Genomic DNA, 19,396 nt, shown 5'->3' with positions numbered 1-19,396 from the left:
CAAAAGCTTTGACTATGCAGATCTTTGTCAGTAAAGTGATGTCTCTCCTTTTAAAAATGCTATCTAGGTTTGTCACAGCTTTTCCTTCCAAGGAGCAAGCATAGTGTGTGGCTGCAGTCACCGTCTGCAGTGATTTTGGAGCCCAAGAAAGTAAAATCTGTCACTGCTTCTACTTCTGCCTTAAAGATCAGGTGAAAATGCCCCTCTTCTGTCCTCCTGTAGAGCTGGCAGTGAGTTCCATCCTAACACTGACCCAGGAATTCTTCTCCCCTGCCAATCTGCATCCTCAATGAGACCCTCAGCTTGTGGGCATGTGCTTCATCTAATCCACTGTTGAATTCTCTAGTCCACAGCACAGTACATAGAAAGTCTTTATCAGCATTTGTTGAATAAATCAAAAAATAAAGTTGAGAAATGAAGTAGTCCATATTACTAATGATTTTGGTGGTTGAGAATAATTTTCATAGTTTCTTCACTGATATTCTTCCTAAATCACTAAACTCAAATTTTATGTATCACCATTCCCAGAAAAGACTCCATTTAAATTTTGTAAAATTAAAGCTGAACAACTTCTGCTGTAATACTCAGATATGGCAAAGGGATCTTTAAACATAATTCAGTGAAGAATTAGGAAGGTGAGAGATATTGGTTGCCCTTACAGTGAAAAATATGTATTTATGAAAGGCTTATCACAATCCCTGGTACTGAGAAGTTTCTCTGAAGTGTTAAATTCGTCTTTCTGTGCTGTCAAAACACTGATTTCTCCAAACCTCCCTATTTTCTCAATTTTCCCTGTTCTCCAAAAAGAAGGGTGATAAAAACCACATCCACACACAGGAGGAAATGGCATGGCCCAAAATAGACACATAGCCTTGTTTAGTTCAAATGCTGAACCTTAAAAACGAGCAAAATGAAGCATTTCTAACTCAACCACTAAGGTTATGTTTCAGAGGCAGGGTCTAGAGGAGCCTGTGTAGATTTCTGTCACTCAGGTGAGATGGCCCCTTCTCAAGAGCCAGGTTAACTGGGGACACTGCACGTCCCCAGTAGGAACAATTAAGGATGTCATCAACTTGAGAATCCCAACTAGAGGAATATCTGGACATAGGGGGAATGTACGTGGAACTCTGACCTAGACGGGCACAGGTGTCTACCTGCAGGAACACGTCTGGGGGAAGAGACCACATTCACGGAGATCAGCACAGGTTCTTCTGTGTTTGCCGCGCGTGTGTGTGTGTGTGTGTGTGTGTGTGTGTACCTGCGCATGCACCAGACTTGTGACCATCTTAGCCTGCAAGACACAGTCAAGGCAAATGAAGACAGATATCACAAGATGAGGAGTAGAGACACAGAAACAATGGTTTTATTTTTCCGTGCAAATGTGCAAAAGCTGTAGTCACACACAATGCAACTGAAAACACAGAAGAAGACAGAGAAGAGGACAGGGTTTTAGGTCAGATATGACAAGACTGGGGAAATGGAAAAGCAGCTGACAATTACAGCGACGACAGAGGCACTAGAATTGTATGGAGAAAGAAATGGTGAGTGACTCAGAAATATATCTGGAAGGAAACGTGTTATATTTGGAATGACCTGTAAGTACATAATTACACATACGCCCAGGAGGGAGCAGATGTGAAAACTGTATGTGTGGTCTTCGGCTATAATCAATTTTATGGTTACTTCAGATAATTTGGGAAAGCAAATATTGATAGGAAGGGTTTCTCCAGGTCTCTTGTCAGGAAATCTAACTTTGCAGCAGATCAGCTGAGATGGTGGGTTAGCACATGCTGTCTGGGGGTGAGGGGGTGGGGAGTAGAAAGGAAAGAAAACTTCAACATGAGTTTCTCCAGTTTAGTGCCTGCCAGCACTCCACAGCACAGAAATTTGCTGCATAAAATCCTCTATAACTATTGAAAAATGAGACTGAGTTTACTTCCTTTGCTTTTATAGTACACTAATTGTAGTTTTGATGTCATGCTATATTTAAATTTAGCTTGTAATTTCCACAGGAAAACAATTTTCTTAACAAAAAAAAAAAAAGAAGGAACTAAATGAGTATTGGATACCACCCAATGGATAAAACACCCTCACATTTTCCAACCAGGGCAACTCTTAAAGACACAAATGCATTTACAAAATGATATTTGGCGGACCTTTGTTATTATAGTTGCTTTCCGAATTAATTCATAAGATCAACCTATTTTCCCTTTAAATGAACACTAATCATGGCTCCTTGGGAAGGTATGTCCACACTCATACACTTAGCATAAATGACGGCAAGTCAGCGGAAGCAATAAAAATACTAGTAAATAAAGTTACTTTCTAATTAATATATTATATACTGTACAAAAGCTAAGCAAGAATATATATTAATCTTTGCATACCTTATTAATTTACTTGGTAAATACATCACTTCATGTACTTATTAAAAAATCATAGTGCCAAATATATTTTGATTATAATATAGGTCTATGGGATCGCACAGAGTCGGACACAACCGACGTGACTTAGCAGCAGCAGTATGTTTTCTCTTCAGAAATATAGTGAGAGGATAAATTTACTTGCAAATTTTAGAAAAATAGGCCTCCAGGAAATTCAAGTTTTATAAATTCTATTTTTAGTATATACCTATAGAATAGCATTTCTCTTTTTAAAATATGTATTGAAAAGCAATTGTGATTAGTTCATTTGATAGGAAAGTCAATAAGCTCATAAATTTATAAGCAATTAACAAAAAGTTATTTGTATAGAAAGTATTGCAGGAAAAAAAGAAACGGAAAAAAGTTTTATCTGTCATTTTTTCTGAGGAAGAAAGGTTTTATGGAATTATAAATTACACTGGTAAGGAGTAACTTGAGAACTGATACCAATTATAACAGAAAAGTTTCCTTCTACATTTGGAGGGACTTCATGGGATTCTCCACTTTATACATATTTTTAACTTACCGGAGAACTGGCAACACAGCATAGATGGATAAAAATTTTTTAAAAAATCTAATTTTCAAACTGTTGTGTCCTGAATAATATATGGGAATGAAAGGACAAGACTGACTGAGGATGAGGGTGAGGGAGGCTGACTTACTCCGTAAAGGTGCCCATGAGAGCGGGTGTGGGAGAAAGCACTCTCTCACCACAAGGGTCCTTCAGATACAGATGCGCTTAGAATGATGGCATATTTGTACTCAATATTCTCGACAAGGAGACGTTTCTGCTTGTATTGAGAACAATATTGCTTTGCATTTGGAGCCAAAATAAGTAAATATTTGCTACACTTGTAAAGTGCTTTGCAATATGCTTAAAATAGGCCTTGAATTTAGTTTTCAAGATGATTAAATTTCAAGGCATATCCTCAAAGTCGTGGTTTCAGGTTTGGGAGCGCTCAGACGCAGTCAGTAATCGTCCTGGTCTCCCCACTCGACCATGGGCTCATCATTCAGGCGCAGGATGAGGTAGGACAGGAGCTGGAAGAGGTTCTGCCAGAGCAGCAGCGAGACGTAGAAGGAGAGGCCGCTTACGTCCAGCTCGCAGCGCGGTCCGGCGAAGGCCAGCGCGCACACGCACCGGAACCCGTTCAGCAGGTCGTGACACCGGCCGCCGTGCAGGCAGGGGTCGGACGCGCACTCGTCGATGTCCTTGTCACACCTTCAAGACAGAAACAGCAGAGACCGGGCCCCGGCTCAGTACACGGGCCGTGACACGAACAGGGAGGGAGAGCTTCGGCCTCACCCACCCAGACCAGCGCAGTGGGACCGGCCAATCCCCACGCCCTTCCTGCGAGCCCGACAGCTGGGAGGCAGCCCTCCAAATGCCTTTCACGGATTTTGGTTTTAATGAAAATAATGTGCGCACACACACACACACACTGTTAATTAGAATGAGAAAACTGGTGCAGATCTTTAGAAACTAAAGCAAAACGGAGCCATGCATGAGTCAATTTCAGTTTCCCTCTCAAGAGTTAGTGTGGCTGCCACCTTGTAAAAAGTTCGGTTTATTGGGGTACATGGGAACCAAGAGAGGGAGCTGTGTTTTTTCAGCTCAGCGTCTACAGAGCAGACCTCCCTGGGGCTGTGAGGGTTCTAAAGCGTCAGTGTGCCAGGCGCGGGGGAAGCCCGTGAGAAGCAGAAGAAGGTATTCGGTGTATTCCGGGGGCTTTGGGATTATTTTCCTTGGGAATTCCATTTTACACACACAATATATATATATATATATATATATATATATATATATATACACACACACACACACACACTATATATATATATATATATATAAAATGCATGAGTGCTAAACAGTCATGTCCAACTTTTTGCGACCCTGTGGACCATAGCCCACCAGGCTCCTCTCTCCATGGGACTCTCCAGGCAAGAATACTGGAGTGGGTTGCCATGCCCTCCTCCTCCAAGGGACCTTTCCCACCCAGGGATCGAACCTGCGTCTCTTGCATCTCCTGCATTGCAGGCAGGATCTTTACCACTCATTCATTTGGCTGCACCAGATCCCAGCTGTGGCACGTGGCTTCTTCGCTGTGGCTAGCGGGATCCTTAGTTGCCGCCGGTGAACTCCTAGCTGCAGCACATGGGATCTAGTTCCCTGACCAGGGATCCAACCCCAGGCGCCCTGCATTGGGAGTACGGAGTCCTAGTGACTGGACCACCAGGGAAGTCCTGGAGATTCCATTTTTAACAAAAAGCCAAAGTAGATAATCAGAAGATTGCACTTGCTAATAAATTGGTTTCATAGCTAGGTTGTAATCTTTCCAAGTCCAGGTAGAACGACTTTCAAAAGCCAAAATTTTCCAAAAACAAGTGATGCCAATTCTAAGGTAACTGAAACTTTCCTCTTCCCTGGAGCACTGTCACTTTTCACCCGATTTCCATCCACCGAAATTGCTTTTCTGTGCATTCACTGATTAACTCCCCAGTCCCTTATTGAGTAGATATTGAGCACATGCCACATGCTAAAACCTCTACTGGGCCTGGGGATAGAGCGGTAACTGAGGCACCTCTCTGACTTTGGGAAATTCATACAAAATCATAGCTTCAAGAGTCTCTGCAGAGCAGCTCATAGAGGTGAAGTTCACGCCAAGCAGTTTTTCATTCCCCACCTCTGAAGAGGTAAGCATGTGCGCCTGGGTCATCCACTAATCCCCAGGCTCAAGAAATGAAGAGAGGAGGCGGTGGGTGGGGCAGGGCCTCCCCAAGGCATACAGGAAAAAAGATTTCGTCCCAGAAAAACAGCTCCTTATCCCGCTGGATACCAAGCATAGCTGGGACATTCTGTTTCCTTGCTTTGGCTCAGGCTCCCGGGCTCGAGGAGGCCTCTCTGGTTGGAGCAGAGCAGAGCTCGACGGCCGGAGGGAGCCTGCCAAGTCCTCCCTGCCCTGGGTGGGCCGGAGCATTCAGAGCATCCACCACGCACAGCCTGCCGGGGTGACGGCACAGAGCTGGAGGTCAAACCCCACGGCAGAGGAGGCGGTCTGTTAGGTGACAGCTTTCCAACGTCTCTGGGCTTCGTGGGAGCCTCACCTCCTGGTCCTTGGGAGGCTGCCCAGTGCTTTCCGCTTTTCCCCTAGTTATTCTTTCTCCATTGCTTATCTACTTCTCTTTCGAACTGAACAGCACACAGTATACACACAACGATCATTATAAACATTATTGGAGCTTTCGTTAGAAGTGATTAATGGGCAGGGAATTAAAAAAAATAAATCCATTGCCATCTAGTGAAATAACTAAAGACAGAGAAGGACTTTGAAAGCATGGAATCCATGGAACACCTGGGGACTATTTTAGAAATTCATTTTCAGTGGAGAAGTTTATCTCGGTGAAATGATTCCTGGGAGAAGAAGGAGAACGTTGAGCTTGCTTTTCTTACCATATTTGAAATCAACAATTTGGAGGTTAAATGTCAGATACTCTTTTTTTTAAAAAAAACAAATAATGTTGGAGGAAAGGGAGACATTTACTATCAACAGGCACAACGTGCAGGCAGCAGAGAAAAATAATCCAAGGCTTTGGATGAGGTCTGTGCTGTCGTCATTAAACATCAGTTAATCAACAGAATAATAACAGTGAGCACTAAACTGTGCCATCGAGGCAGAAAGGAACCAGCACTTAAATACACAGTTAAAGCATTGTTCAAAGTTCTGGACAAGAAAATCTTTGCAGTATTTTGGAGATGGAATCTGAGGCCAACCGAATGGTCTCTGGGTTCATAATATTATTATGGTGCATGCGTGGAAAAAACCGGTGCCATGAAAAGCAGAATGTGGCTTGAGGTAACATCCCCTCCATATACACAGATTCTCTGACTGCCCGTGCCGCTTAGAGCCAGCCACTGAGAGCAGACCAAGAAAGCAAGGACCAGCCTTGTCACTGAACGCTGGAGGGAGAAATGCAGGTGTGGCCACCCTGCCTGCTGTTTGCCAACATGGCCAAAGAGCTGTGTCTGTAAGAGCTGTGTCTGTGTGGTGCCCGAAGCACTAGCTGAAAAAGAGAAATTCCAGTTAATCCAAACTGCAGTTGTCACGGGGCAAAAACGCACCCATTATTTCACTAACTGCTCTTCTGGGGAAAGTTAATTCGGTCAAAATCGTTTTGTCCAAGGTGCTGGATTGATCTACTTTGTTCAACGGAGGAAGCCTGATCCGAGAACAGTTTATCTAGCCCTGGACGGTGTAAGAGATGGAGGAGGACTCTTTCCCTTTTCTTTTAGTTGTTGCAAGTAAAGATTTGGTCATATGTTTATGCCAGAAACACCCTGGAGATGGGCAGAGGCTCTGAAGGTAGCCTGACCTGGCTGCAGGACAATCTGAATCAACAGCTGACCTCTCCCTTAACCTCTCAGCTTCAGTTTACACAAATGCAGAAGGGATATAAAGACAATTAGAGACAGTATTTGTAGGGTGCCTGGCAGAGCGCTAGACAAATGGCCAAGTGTTTGCTCTCTGCTGTTACAGTGCGTCTTGTAGAGTCTCGGTTTGGCACCATTCTGGGGACACTGACCCCTCGGGAATCTGACGAAAGCTACCGGGTGTGCACTTTTCAGGGGGCACTAGTGGGTAAAGATCCCGCCCGCCAAGGCAGGAGACGTAAGAAACGCAGGTTGGATCCCCGTGTCAGGGACATATCCTTGAGTAGGAAATCGCCGTCCACTCCAGTATTCTTGCCTGGAGAATCCCATGGACAGGAGGAGCCTGGCAGGCTACAGTCTGTGGGGTTGCACAGAGTCAGATGTGACTGAAGTGGCTTAGCACACACACCTGCACATCTTTGCCCTTGAACTCACCTCAGCAAGTCACATGCATATACAAACATGCCTGCATTTTCAGCAAGTCATAGATTGAAAGCAGTAATCAATTCCACGTCAACAATCCCAGCATTAGGTGCAGAGGAGACAGAGGGTTTCTCTGGGAACAGTGGAGTCATCTGGATAAGGTATGTATACTTTTTGTGTTCTAGGTAAGTCCACGGGGCAGTCTTTAAGGTATATTTTTTTTTACCTCAACAACACCCACATTTGCATCATGTGTTAGAGTTAGTGGGAGAGAAACATGAATCCAGAGTATTTCTAAGAAAGAAAAATATCACATTTCACATTTTTCAGAGACATATTTCCCTAGTTAAAGTCTTGGCTCATAAAGTGTCCTTGACTTTGACCTCAAGGGTAATTTTTCTTTTTTATTTTGACTCTGGCCAGACCTATACTAAAGCACAGATTTTCCTCTGGGAACTGAGACGAGAAAGCGGACAAGAAACACACTTCGCATCGTCTCACTGTTGTCCGGCCCGGAAGGGCCTCCTGTAAAGCTCTGCTGCGACTCACCGTTCCCCCGTAAAACCTGGCCCGCAGGCACATTTCATTTCTCCCTGGAACGCCGTGCAGTTGCCCCCGTTGAAGCAAGTGAGGTTGGCCTTCTCATTCCCACAGACGGTGGAGGGTAATCGGAGGTATCTAGGGAGAAAAAAGCAACAGTCACTGCGGTTCATCTTGTTCATTCCGTTCAAGAACACTTTTTTAGAAAAGTCCGTGTATCTTGTCCTTGCCAAACTAATGAGGTGCTCAGGCCGACTGAGCTACAGACGCTTAACTGTGCTGTTTTGTACACCGATCACTCTTCGGTCCACAGGTCCTGCTGGAGGGCGCTGTAAGGAGCGTGGCTATCCATCTTCCATTTCTACCCAGTGCTCATTCATGAGATAAGATCTGTGCCGGGGGGTTGGCAATAAATTTAGTGTAGAAACTCGCTATGGCTAGATTAGCTGCTGCTTGGCTAATAAATCACATCAGGCCACAGGAAAATTGCATCTCTATAATCGTCAGGAAAGAAAGGCCAGGACTGTAGTACCCAAGCATTCGTGTGATTTCTCCGCTGCCTCTCACAGCCAAACTCCGGTTGCCCCGCCAACACTTGCTGCCCTCATCCAATAATTCATGACTTAGCAGAAGGCAAGCCAAATGCTGTCCAGGAGGTTTGTATATAGCACTCAGTGGAAAGTACATGTGAATTCAGAGTGTGGCTCTTTTGTTTAATAACACAACTTTATATATTAAGGAATGCCTATAAAAGCCAGTACAAATTGTTAGATGCTAAGCAGAACTTTACTACCAGGTAAAATCCAGGGCTGTGACGGGGCTGGTTAAAAAGACTTTAAAGTGCTTAGGTCCTTAACTACACTGTGCGTGTTGTGCATTCAATCAGATAAATAGTTAATATTCAAGAAAGATAAAATGAGTTTTATTTTGTTCTGCTCAGCAGACTGCAGCTAATATGGAGAAAGCAGTGTATGTAGTAAGTATGTCTCTTCCCACAAGAGCTAATCAATTTGCCTTTAAAAAGAAAATATCATAAGGATTTTTCAAAAGAGCCAAAAATGTCAACCAGCTTTGGAAGAGGTCAATTAGCAATGCAAATAGGAAGCTTTGTATACGTCTTAACGTTTAATAAACAATTTTTGAATCTCGTTAAAAAGTACTTTTGAATCAAAACTTTACTCTTTGAAAACTTGGCTTTGATGAATTAGGCAGAAAAAAACACTGGAGCACTGGTTCCTAGGCATATATGTGTCTTTTACTTTTCCAAAGTCACCACAGCAGTACTATTAATTTTGATCCTGAATGTCTCTTGCTGTTAAGCATTCAGTTTACCTGTTGACAAATGAGTAGGTTAACTTATGAAAAGTCATGTTTTATTGGAATGTCAGTACTCAGCAGTCAACCTTGTGTCTTGCCTTCATAGGCTCTGAACAACAATATTATGGAGACAAAAATACATCTCCTTGTAGCTGTGACTACGTGTGTGTCTACCAGGAGATTTATCCAGTGAAGGCACCACCTCTGAACTACTATAATGTCTCCAGGCTGCCAGCCCACTCCGGGCATTCTTGTCAACATCCTGGAAACTATTACTTGCTGGAAATAATAGTCTCATGTTCCTACGTGCGTGCTTAGTCACTTCAGTTGTGTCTGACTCTTCATGACCCCGTGGACTGTAGCCCTCCAGGCTCCTCTGTCTATGGGATTCTCCAGGCAAGAATACTGGAGTGGGTTGCCATGCCCTTCTCCAGGGGGTCTTCCCAGCCCAGGGATCAAACCCACATCTCTCATGTCTCCTGCATTGGCAGGCGAATTCTTTACCACTGAGCCGAAGCCTACATACATATATATTACATGTACATATTTATGTATATAATTGTATTGTCCTTTGACATTTTGATTTTTATCTTACTGGTTCCCTCATTAATTCATGACAAAGTCATCAAAACATGCTCATTCTGAGAGTCATGAATTCCCATTTTGAAAACTATACTTTAACATAGGCTTTTCAGAATTTTGTAAAGTTGACCTGCCTGAAGTGACCCAGGGCATTCTTTCAGGGGTAGGAGTCATGCTTCCTCCTGCAAAACCAGAATTCAGCTCTTGTATTGGTTGTCACTGTATTTATTTCCTGCGGCCTTAAGGCTCGGACTCCAGGGCCTATAGTTCCCGAGACATACTCTGACTGAGGTGACTGAGAAGACATTTTGTTTGAAGTATGTGGTCCAAATCCTGTAGAAAGTGCTGGCAGATGCGATCCTGTCTGCACGGGACTGAACTGTCATGGCCGTGACCATGAGCCCCTGCTCAGCACAGCGTACTGAGTGTACCTGTGCACGTGAGCACACCTCCAGACACGCTTTATGTGGATGTAATGCTCACCTGGCCGCTCAGAAGATAAAGAATCTGCCTGCAACGAGGAGACGCGGGTTCGATCTCTGGGTCGGGAAGACCCCCTGGAGAAGGGAATGACTAACCCGCTCCAGTATTCTTGCGCGGGAAATCCCATGGACGGAGGAGCCCAGCGGGCGACAGTTCACGGGGTCGCAGAGTTGGACGCGATTAACGCTTAATGCTCACCTGCAGAACCTTCCCGTGAAATTTCCGGGACAGCGGCAAGAGTAGCCGTTGGCGTCACTCACGCAGGTGGCCCCGTTTGCACACTGGTGATGCTGGCAGTGGTCCACCTCCGACTCGCAGTTCACACCGGTGAAGCCAGGCTCACACCTGCAGTGATAGGCTGTCCCGCCGGGGGCGGAGCAGTTGCCGTGGATACAGGGGCTTGAAAGGCATTCATCCACGTGGAGCTCGCAGTGCGGCCCCGACCGCCCCGCGGGACAGGTGCAGCGGTGGGAGCTGTAGGTGTCCTCACAGCGTCCTCCGTGCAGGCAGGGCCCGGAGCGGCAGGCGTCGAGCTGCAGGCAGCCCGTCTCCACCGGAGGCCCGGAGACTTTGAGAAACCGCTCCTCCTGAGGTCTGTTCATCAAGCCACGGACGTTTTCAAAGTAAGAGAGATAGAGGCCGCTGATTGCTATCGTGCTTAGACACCCTCGCAGGGCCCGCGTGCTGTCGCTAGCTCGGTCACCCACATAGACGTCTGTGTCATCCTTCAGGAAGCTGAGGCTCCCAGCAGCGACTGCGCTGGTCACAGGAGGCGTTTGTCCGTCTACCTCCATCTGCCACCTGGAGGCCTGGGCCCCCGGGTCTGTCATGGAGATGGTCACCTGGTACCACACGCCGTCGCTCACGGGCTGCAGACTCGTCAGACTCAGCGTGTAAAAGCTGTTGCCGCTTCGCAGTTGAAATAACAATCGGGAATCCTGAATGTGAATACGAAGGAATTCAGGCTCCTTCTCTGCGTGCAGTATGATCGCGTGGGCATCCCTCGTTCTGAAACCGAAGGTGACGTTGGTGAGCTCTCTGGTGATGTTCCCGTTGCTCCTGAATATTATCTCACGGCTTTGTCCATTAAAAACAGCATTTGCGATACCTAAAGAGAGAAGGCAGTGTCAGTCAGCAACTTGACTAAACCTGTAACATTTGCTTCAGTTCAGTTGCTCAGCTGTGTCCGACTCTTTGTGACCCCATGGACTGCAGCATGCCAGGCTTCCCTGTCTATCACCAACTCCTGAAGCTTGCTCAAACTCTTTTGCTTAATTACCTTTATTAACATGAATGATCAAGACATTATTACCATCATGTATTGATTGATATGGGATAGGCACTCTGTTAGTTGTCTTTATATTACTTTTAATACAAAGTTCTTAAATACAGGTTTATTATTAATATCATTTCTATTTTATAGAATAAGAAATTGAGATTCATAGAAGTTAAGTAATTTTTTAGTGGTCAAATGGCTAACAGTTAATGAAGACAGTGTCAAACCTGGATGGTCTGACACCAAAACCCGAATCATATATTTCTTTTCCATTGAAAGGGACTTCCCTTGTGGCTCAGATGGTAAAGCATCTGCCTCCAATGCAGGAGACATAAGTAGACACGAATTTGATCCCTGGGTCGGGAAGTTCCCCTGGAGAAGGAAATGACAACCCACTCCAGTATTCTTGCCTGGAAAATCCCATGGACGGAGGAGCCCAGTAGGCTATAGTCCATAGGGTCACAAAGAGTTGGACACACTGAGCGACTTCAGTCGAATATCATTTCTATTTTATAGAATAAGAAATTGAGATTCATAGAAGTTAAGTAATTTTTTCGTGGTCAAATGGCTAATAGTTAATGAAGACAGTGTCAAACCTGGATGGTCTGACACCAAAACCCAAATCATATATTTCTTTTCCATTGAAACGCTAATACATTCCAATATTATTTTACTTTGGTTCCCACCAATAAAGCATTGATTACCCATTTTATACATCAAGAAACTAAGCACAAAGCAGTCTCAAGTCTAGCTATGGTTACACAGTAAATTAACAGTGAAGACTGGCTTCTGAGTTAGCCGACTGTGTGCTCAGTCATGTCGGACTCTTTGCAACCCTATGGGCTGTAGCCCCCTGGGCTCCTCTGTCCCTTGAATTTTCCAGGCAGGGATACTGGAGGGGCTGCTCTTTACTTCTCCAGGGGATCTTCCTGACCCAGAGATCTCACCCACATCTCTTGTGTCTCCTGTACTGGCAGGCAGATTCTTTACCACTAGTACCACCTGGGAAGCTGACCATGAGACACTTAAAAGTAGCAGTCTAAATGACTAATTTACTATCTGCAAACTCCAATTAAGTGTCCAGTTACCAATCTGTGCCTAAGAGTAGTATTCTGTGAAATGGGCAAAATCATACAACCATACCATCTGCTCCACTGCATGGCATGTATACACGATCACATATGACCATAGCACTTTGGAGCAATCTTATTGGGTTTTTCTATTGAAGTATTTTATCTCTTAAGTCAGTTTATGATCTCCTTTAATACATTCTTGAGAAAACAAGAGAAAGAAGAACTGCTTCAGCTTTCCACCTAACCTATAAACCTGGCAAATTTGGATCCACTCTGCTTTCTATTCTGTTATAATAGACTATTGTTGAGTTGCTCAGTTAAGTCCAACTCTTTGTGACCCCATGAACTGCAGCACACCAGGCTTCCCTGTCCTTCACCATCTCCCAGAGCTTGTTCAAACTCATGTCCATTGAGTCAGTGATGCCATCCAACCATCTCGTCCTCTGTCATCCCGTTCTCCTCCTGCCCTCAATCTTTCCCAGCATCAGGGGCTTTTCCTAGGAGTCAGCTCTTCCTATCAGGTGGCCCAAGTACTGGAGCTTGTATGGATGCATTGGATGTATGTGGATGTTATAATGGATGCATCGCCCTTCTTCTCATCTGCATAATAACAGAAAATACATCTACTGTTCTCTGCCCCTGGCTCCTGACCCGAGGCTCCAAAAATCCTGGTGAATTCCTAAATGATGAGAGCATGGCACTGGGAGCATGTGTGTTGTAATGAGACAACTCTGCCTGGGTTCCTGAATGGAGCCTGGCTGCAGGCTGGTCATCAGGAAGACTGAGCCACGACTAGAAGCTTGAAACTCTCAGCCCCAGCCCATCCTCTAGAGAAGGACGAGGTTGGAAAATGGGGTTAATAATTAGTCATGCCTACATAAAGAAGCCTCCACAAAACCCCGAAAGTATGGCATTTAGAGAGGTTCCAAGCTGTTCAACACAGGTACACTGGGACGGCCACGCACCCCATCTCCTCGGGACAGAAGCTCCTACACTGGGGACCCTCCCAGGCCTCGCCCTGTGTATCTCCTCATCCAGATGTCCATCTGGGGCCTTTGCAGATCTTTCAATAACCTGGTAAGCCAGTAAGTGTTTCCCCGAGTTCTGTGAGCTGCTCTTGCAAATTAACTGAACCGAGGTGGGGATAGCGGGAATCTCAGATTTACAGCTGATTGCTCAGAAGCACGAGTGACAACCTGGACTTGTGGTTGGCATCGGAAACGGGGTGGGGGTCTTCTAGCAGGACCAAGCCCTCGGCCCGTGAGACCTCACACTACGTCCGGATGGCATCGGAAACGGGGTGGGGGTCTTCTAGCAGGACCAAGACCTTGGTCCGTGAGACCTCACACTATGTCCGGATGGCATCGGAAACGGGGTGGGGGTCTTCTAGCAGGACCAAGCCCTCGGCCCGTGAGACCTCACACTATGTCTGGATAGACAGAGTCAGAGTTGCACTGAACTGTGATAACTTGAGGACACCCAGCTGGTGCTGCAGAATTGCCTGGTCAGGGGGAACCTGCACACATCAGGCGTCAGAAATGTTCTCAGTGGGGTCCTAGTGTCAAAGTCAAGGGGAATCACACAGGAGGGGGACCGCTGGGCTTTCCCTAATCGGGTGGGAAGCTGTAGGTTTTCCTGCACACACCCAAGCTCAGCTCTCACAGCCATGCCTCGGGTCCCCTTCATCTCCACCTTCTTCATGGAACCTCCCCCTGTACTGCATCATCATTTTCCCTCCCCTTCCTTCATTTCCCAGCAGTGCACAAATAGGCTGCAATTGCACATGAAAACCTGAGTCCTACCCTGACTTCCACCTACCCTCTTGCATTTTTATTTCTCTAGTTCCTTCTCTGGCAAAGCTTTTTCCGAATAGTTTTATATTCACCTTGTCTCCACTTTCTCATCTCCCATTTTGCTTTTTAACATCTTCCACTGAGACTTTGGTTCCCGTCACGTCACTGAAACCACTCTTGTCAAGGTCACGGAGGCATCAGCATGACCCGATCCAACAGGCAACTCTCTATGCTCATTGTCTTCCAGCTTTCAGTAGAAATGAACCTCACAGCACTGTCTTTTGCTCACATGTGCAGCACCACACCCAACCTCGAACACTTCATATACAGACTCTTCCAGCTATTCCTCAGTGTTCTGGTTTCTACTGCTCTGCAGAGCAACGTACCAACCATTCCTGAGCCTGAGACCCCACTGCTTACCATCACGTCTAGAAAGATGCCCCAAGTCCCACACACGGCGGACAGAATTTTCTGTGGCCCAGCCCCTGACCGACTCTCCAGTGCCATTTCCGGCCATTCTTCCTCATTCACGTGCTACAGCCACAAAAGCTTCCTGCTGTTTCTTGAAGACAACGCGCTTGTTCACAAAGCGTGTCTTTTACCCTTGCTGTTACTTAGACAGGATATTGGCCCCTGCTGGTCCCACACCCACCTCTTTCTCAACATAATGTGTGCTCAAATGTCACCTCCTCTGAGAGGGTTTCCCAGCCTACCCAAGTGTTTCCGTCCCAAATCCACTCTCCTTTCAATTATTCTGCTTGATTTTCTCCATAGCATCTTCTAACTATTTGAAATTGTTAAATTTTCTTTAACAATCCAATTAAAAATAAACAAAATAAAAAATATAATAATGTAATAGTGGTGAAAGTGTTAGTTGCTCAGTCATGTCTGACTCTGTGCGACCCTCTGGACTGTAGCCCACCAGGCTCCTCTGTCCATGGGATTCTCCAGGCCAGAATACTGGAGTGTGTTGCCATGCCCTACTCCAGGGGGTCTTCCCAACCCAGGGATCAAACCTGGGTCTCCCGCATTATGGGCAGACTTTTTATATAATATATAAAATATACATTTTATATAATAATATATAAAATGCTCATATTTTATATATAATACATAATAATAATAAAATAAGTAAAAAGTTTCCTACTTGTTCCTGGTCTTTCCTCACTAGAACGTGAACTTTTACGAGATCTTGGACATTCTCTGTCTAGGTTCTCACTAAGCCTTGTGCCTGGAACACTGCCTGGTATACAGTAGGTGCTCAGTAAATATTATTAAATGAATAATATATGAAAGTAACTCAGTCCTTAATTCCGAAAAGTGAGATAATGATTAGAAACCTCAGCATGAGTAAATTCAAGTGGATTATTTGACGGGATTAACATTGCTCTTGATTTTATTGCTTTTGACTGTGGTGGATCTTTTTTTTTTTTTTCCCCAGCCAGGTTGCAATTAGTGAGGAAAAGAGCAAGAAGTGTCTCATTACATGCTTTAACATGTAACATGTTAACATACAGGTTAACATGACAAACCTCATTATTCCTCCAGCTCCTGAAGGAAGGGTGGCGTGTCATGCTGCGTAACTCGTCTCACGGACATGCTGACCGTGCAGAAGTCACTCCTTGTTGTCTGAGTTAGAACCGCCGTGCAGGTACTATTTATACTCTGCCCTTCCTTCAGGGAACTTTATCATAATAAACACGTCTCTATCTAAGGTGGGTTGTAATTTTTAAGTCTCTCTTTTTTGATAGGACACACAGATAGAAACAATTAGGTACTAAAGGCGAATTTGGGTAGTTACTCTAGCAGCACTATCTTCTCAGCACATCTCACTCAAAAAACATACCATATGGTCACGAGATCACATACAACAGAGAGAAAGTGATCTAGGGGTGATATCTGTTGGATAGGAAAAGTTCCCCCTCCTACTGATTTCCCTCCCCCCCTCCTTTATTAAGATAGATCATATGTCAAAAATGTTTATGAGACTCTGTGAAAGGTCAGAGGCAAACTTTCTCCTCTCTCCGCAGAGGCAACACCTAGCAATGAAGAGCCCTCCATGCCTTTCCGAGGTGTCCAAATCCTTCACGTGAAGACAGAGGCAACAACACTCACCCGGGGTGTGGTTCTCACACCGCCACTGTTTTTAGAAACCCTTTTCTTGTTTCCCTATGAAGGCATTCAGAATGATTTAAACCCTTTTGTAGAACATAACTGGGACAAACAACTTTAGTACTTCCATCAAAAGAGTAATAATGAAATGAATAAGTAGTAAACTATTTTAAGCAAGCAATTCAGAGTGTCGAGCAAGGCAAAAGGTGGCATTAAAATTCTGCGTCATATCTGAGGCCTGACCTCATTCTTTATGCAAATTCATCATGCTTTATTCATGTGTGTAGCATGCGTTCATGTGCGTGTGTGCTAAGTCGCTTCAGTCGTGTCCCACTCTGTGCAACCCCATGGACTGTAGCCCACCAGGCTCCTCTGTCTATGGGGTTCTCGAGGCAAGAATACTGGCGTGGGTTGCCATGCCCTCCTCCGGGGATCTTTCCACCCCAGCGACTGAACCTGGGCCTCTTATGTCTCATTGGCACATGGGTTCTTTCCCACTAGCGCCCCCTGGAAAGCCCCACGTGTAGCGCATTATTTCTTAAATCTGAAACATGAGGGTATGTGTATTCTCCAAGAAAAGCTCCCCAAGTATATACACAATGCAATACATTTCACACATCACCCGATAAGTTGATATATCATCTTAAAATACATAAACATCAAAAGTAAATATAAACTTGTCCTCAGTCACTTTGAGGCTCAGTTGTTGTTAACAGGCCTGAGGGCCATCTACCCTCTAGCTCCAGACTACTATTTTAGTTCATTGTTTTACAAGGTATTTTATATATTTTTAAACTTGTGTGCAGGCAATGTGCTTTAAGTCTAGAGCAGTTAAGTGAAACTATTGAGTTAAATTGAAGAAAACAGATATTCATTAAACAAGTATTTGCTGACAGCCTCCCATGTGTTTGGCAGTATTCTAAATGCTAGGAGTAAAGTAGAAACCAGAGAGAATGCCTCCTTCTCTTTCGAAGCGTATATTCCACTGAGGAAAAGATGACGAGCAAGTGAACAAATACCTATAAAACGAAACACCCAAGGATGATAAGAGCCACGAAGAAAAATGAAGCCGCAGAAGGGGGCGTTTGGGTAGGAAAGGGGATGAAGAGAAGAGGCAGCCTGTGGAGCTGTGGGCTGGGAAGGTTCAGGGTAGAGGTGGTGGTGGGGGGAGCCTGACTGATGGGGTGAAGGCAAGAACACTGGACAGTAAGACGTGAGGAGCACGTGGAGGCCAGCTCCCGGAGGGGTTCTCCCACCAGGAAAGGGGGGAACATGGGAGGCAGTTGGTGGGGATGGCGGGGGGCAGGGATCATCCCCCAAGGGAATCAGGGGAAATAGTTTGTGACGAGGATTTGACAGTATGTTTATATGCTGGTGGGAGAACTGATGATGCTGCTGGCGGGCGAGAGAAAAATTTCAGAAGCAAAATCACTGAACGAGGCAAAGAGACGAGAGTTGAGTCCAAACGTGAAGGGTGGCTACAGACTGAACTGCGCATTATCTCAAGTAAAAGAAAAGGCAGACCATGATCACTGTGTCGCCAGCACGTAGACATGTCAGAATTGTGAGGAGAGCATTCAGCTTGCTGACACTTGGGAAACTGCTGAGTGGTGCTGCATTTGGGCAGGAGAACTGCTCCGACTGAGGGAAATACTCACTGCACACAGGAACTGAGTGCTTAACGTGTTCGGCTGTCTACACACAAGGTTGTACAACAATCACACACACACACACAGATTTATCTGCTCTTCCAGCAGACGTTTTATCCTTGTTTTACAGAGGAGGCCTTAGATTATGGAGGCAGGTGAGCCACTGGAGGCCTCATAGCTAACCGATGGCAACAGGCTCACTCTGGTGCTTTTGCTCTGCATAATCAGCAAGGAGGAAAGAAAAGCCAAATATCAGCCTTATCTTTCTCTAGAAATCAGCCTTACACGATCCAGGATGTAGGTCTGGAGTTGCTATGGCCACCATCTCCCCACCCCCCCGAAACCCAGGGGCGGGATATGTCATGAGGTTACCCTGGTTGACTACACTCGTGTTAGGCTGGTTACACCACCCCTCATGCTGGGGGAAGCAACCACAAGCTTCTCTGCTGAGCTGGGTGTATCTGTGCTCTTCTTCTGGGCCGACTCATCGACCAACTGAAACGCCCAACTGGACTGGATGGTGAGAAGTTAAACTGCACCTACATTCGAAGCCTCGAGGCAGCCGCAGGCACTGAGCGCCGGGAGGACACGGGCCGAGTTCACACCAGCGCAGCTCCTGGCAGGCCTTCCCGGCTGTGTTCGCAGGGCAGGAGCAGGAGAAGTCGTCCCACAGCGGGTAGCAGATGCCTCCGTGGTGACAGGGGTTGGGCTGAGTAGACAGTAAATCACAGGTGTAAGGAGCTCTGGCAGCTAAATGCGGAAAGGAGCCAAGCGAGACCCCGAATCTGTTCATGTTAACTTCCTACTTATTTACGTATCGAACATTTTTATATCTGTTGGCTGGTAAGTAGAATAAAACTTACTGCTACCATCAAAAGGAAAAGGGAAATAAATAAAAATATATAATATTGATCTCCTGTAGCACAAGGGAGATTTTCAAAGGTGTAATAATAGTCTCTATAATTTACAAATTACCAAACACTTTCAATGACACTAATGATCTTTTGAGTTAGAGACTTTACCTCTCGTTTCTCCTGGTGAGGAAACTGAGGTCCCTTTCATTGTCCAAGATCCTGTGTGTGCTTTTGTGCCTGCTTCAGTTGTGTCTGACGCTTTGCCACCCCATGAACTGGAGCCCACCATGCTCCTCTGTCTATGGGGTTCTCCAGGCAAGAATGCTGGAGTGGGTTGCCATGCCCTCCTCCAGGGTATCTTCCCATCCCAGGGATTGAACCTGGGTCTCTTATGTCTCCTGCATTGGCAGGTGGGTTCTTTACCAGGGAGCCACCTGGGAAG

At 45.5% G+C, this 19,396-nt stretch overlaps 1 protein-coding gene across 1 annotated transcript in view; it reads right to left on the bottom strand.

The window, feature by feature from the left end:
• The window catches only part of CRB1 (crumbs cell polarity complex component 1), a 214,023-nt gene that overhangs the window by 31,822 nt on the left and 162,805 nt on the right, over window positions 1-19,396 (bottom strand). The window contains exons 8-11 of the mRNA XM_061383685.1: window positions 18,644-18,809; window positions 10,396-11,305; window positions 7,825-7,953; window positions 3,519-3,645 (exon numbers count right to left, since the gene is read on the bottom strand). Of these exons, the coding sequence (XP_061239669.1) occupies window positions 3,519-3,645; window positions 7,825-7,953; window positions 10,396-11,305; window positions 18,644-18,809 (1,332 nt within the window). The remainder of the gene's footprint in view (window positions 1-3,518; window positions 3,646-7,824; window positions 7,954-10,395; window positions 11,306-18,643; window positions 18,810-19,396) is intronic.

The sequence above is a fragment of the Bos javanicus genome, chromosome 16, assembly GCF_032452875.1.
Source record: "Bos javanicus breed banteng chromosome 16, ARS-OSU_banteng_1.0, whole genome shotgun sequence".
NCBI classification, from domain to species: Eukaryota; Metazoa; Chordata; class Mammalia; order Artiodactyla; family Bovidae; genus Bos; species Bos javanicus.
Note: the sequence above shows the minus strand (reverse complement) of the source record. Positions and strands in the feature narration are given on the sequence as shown.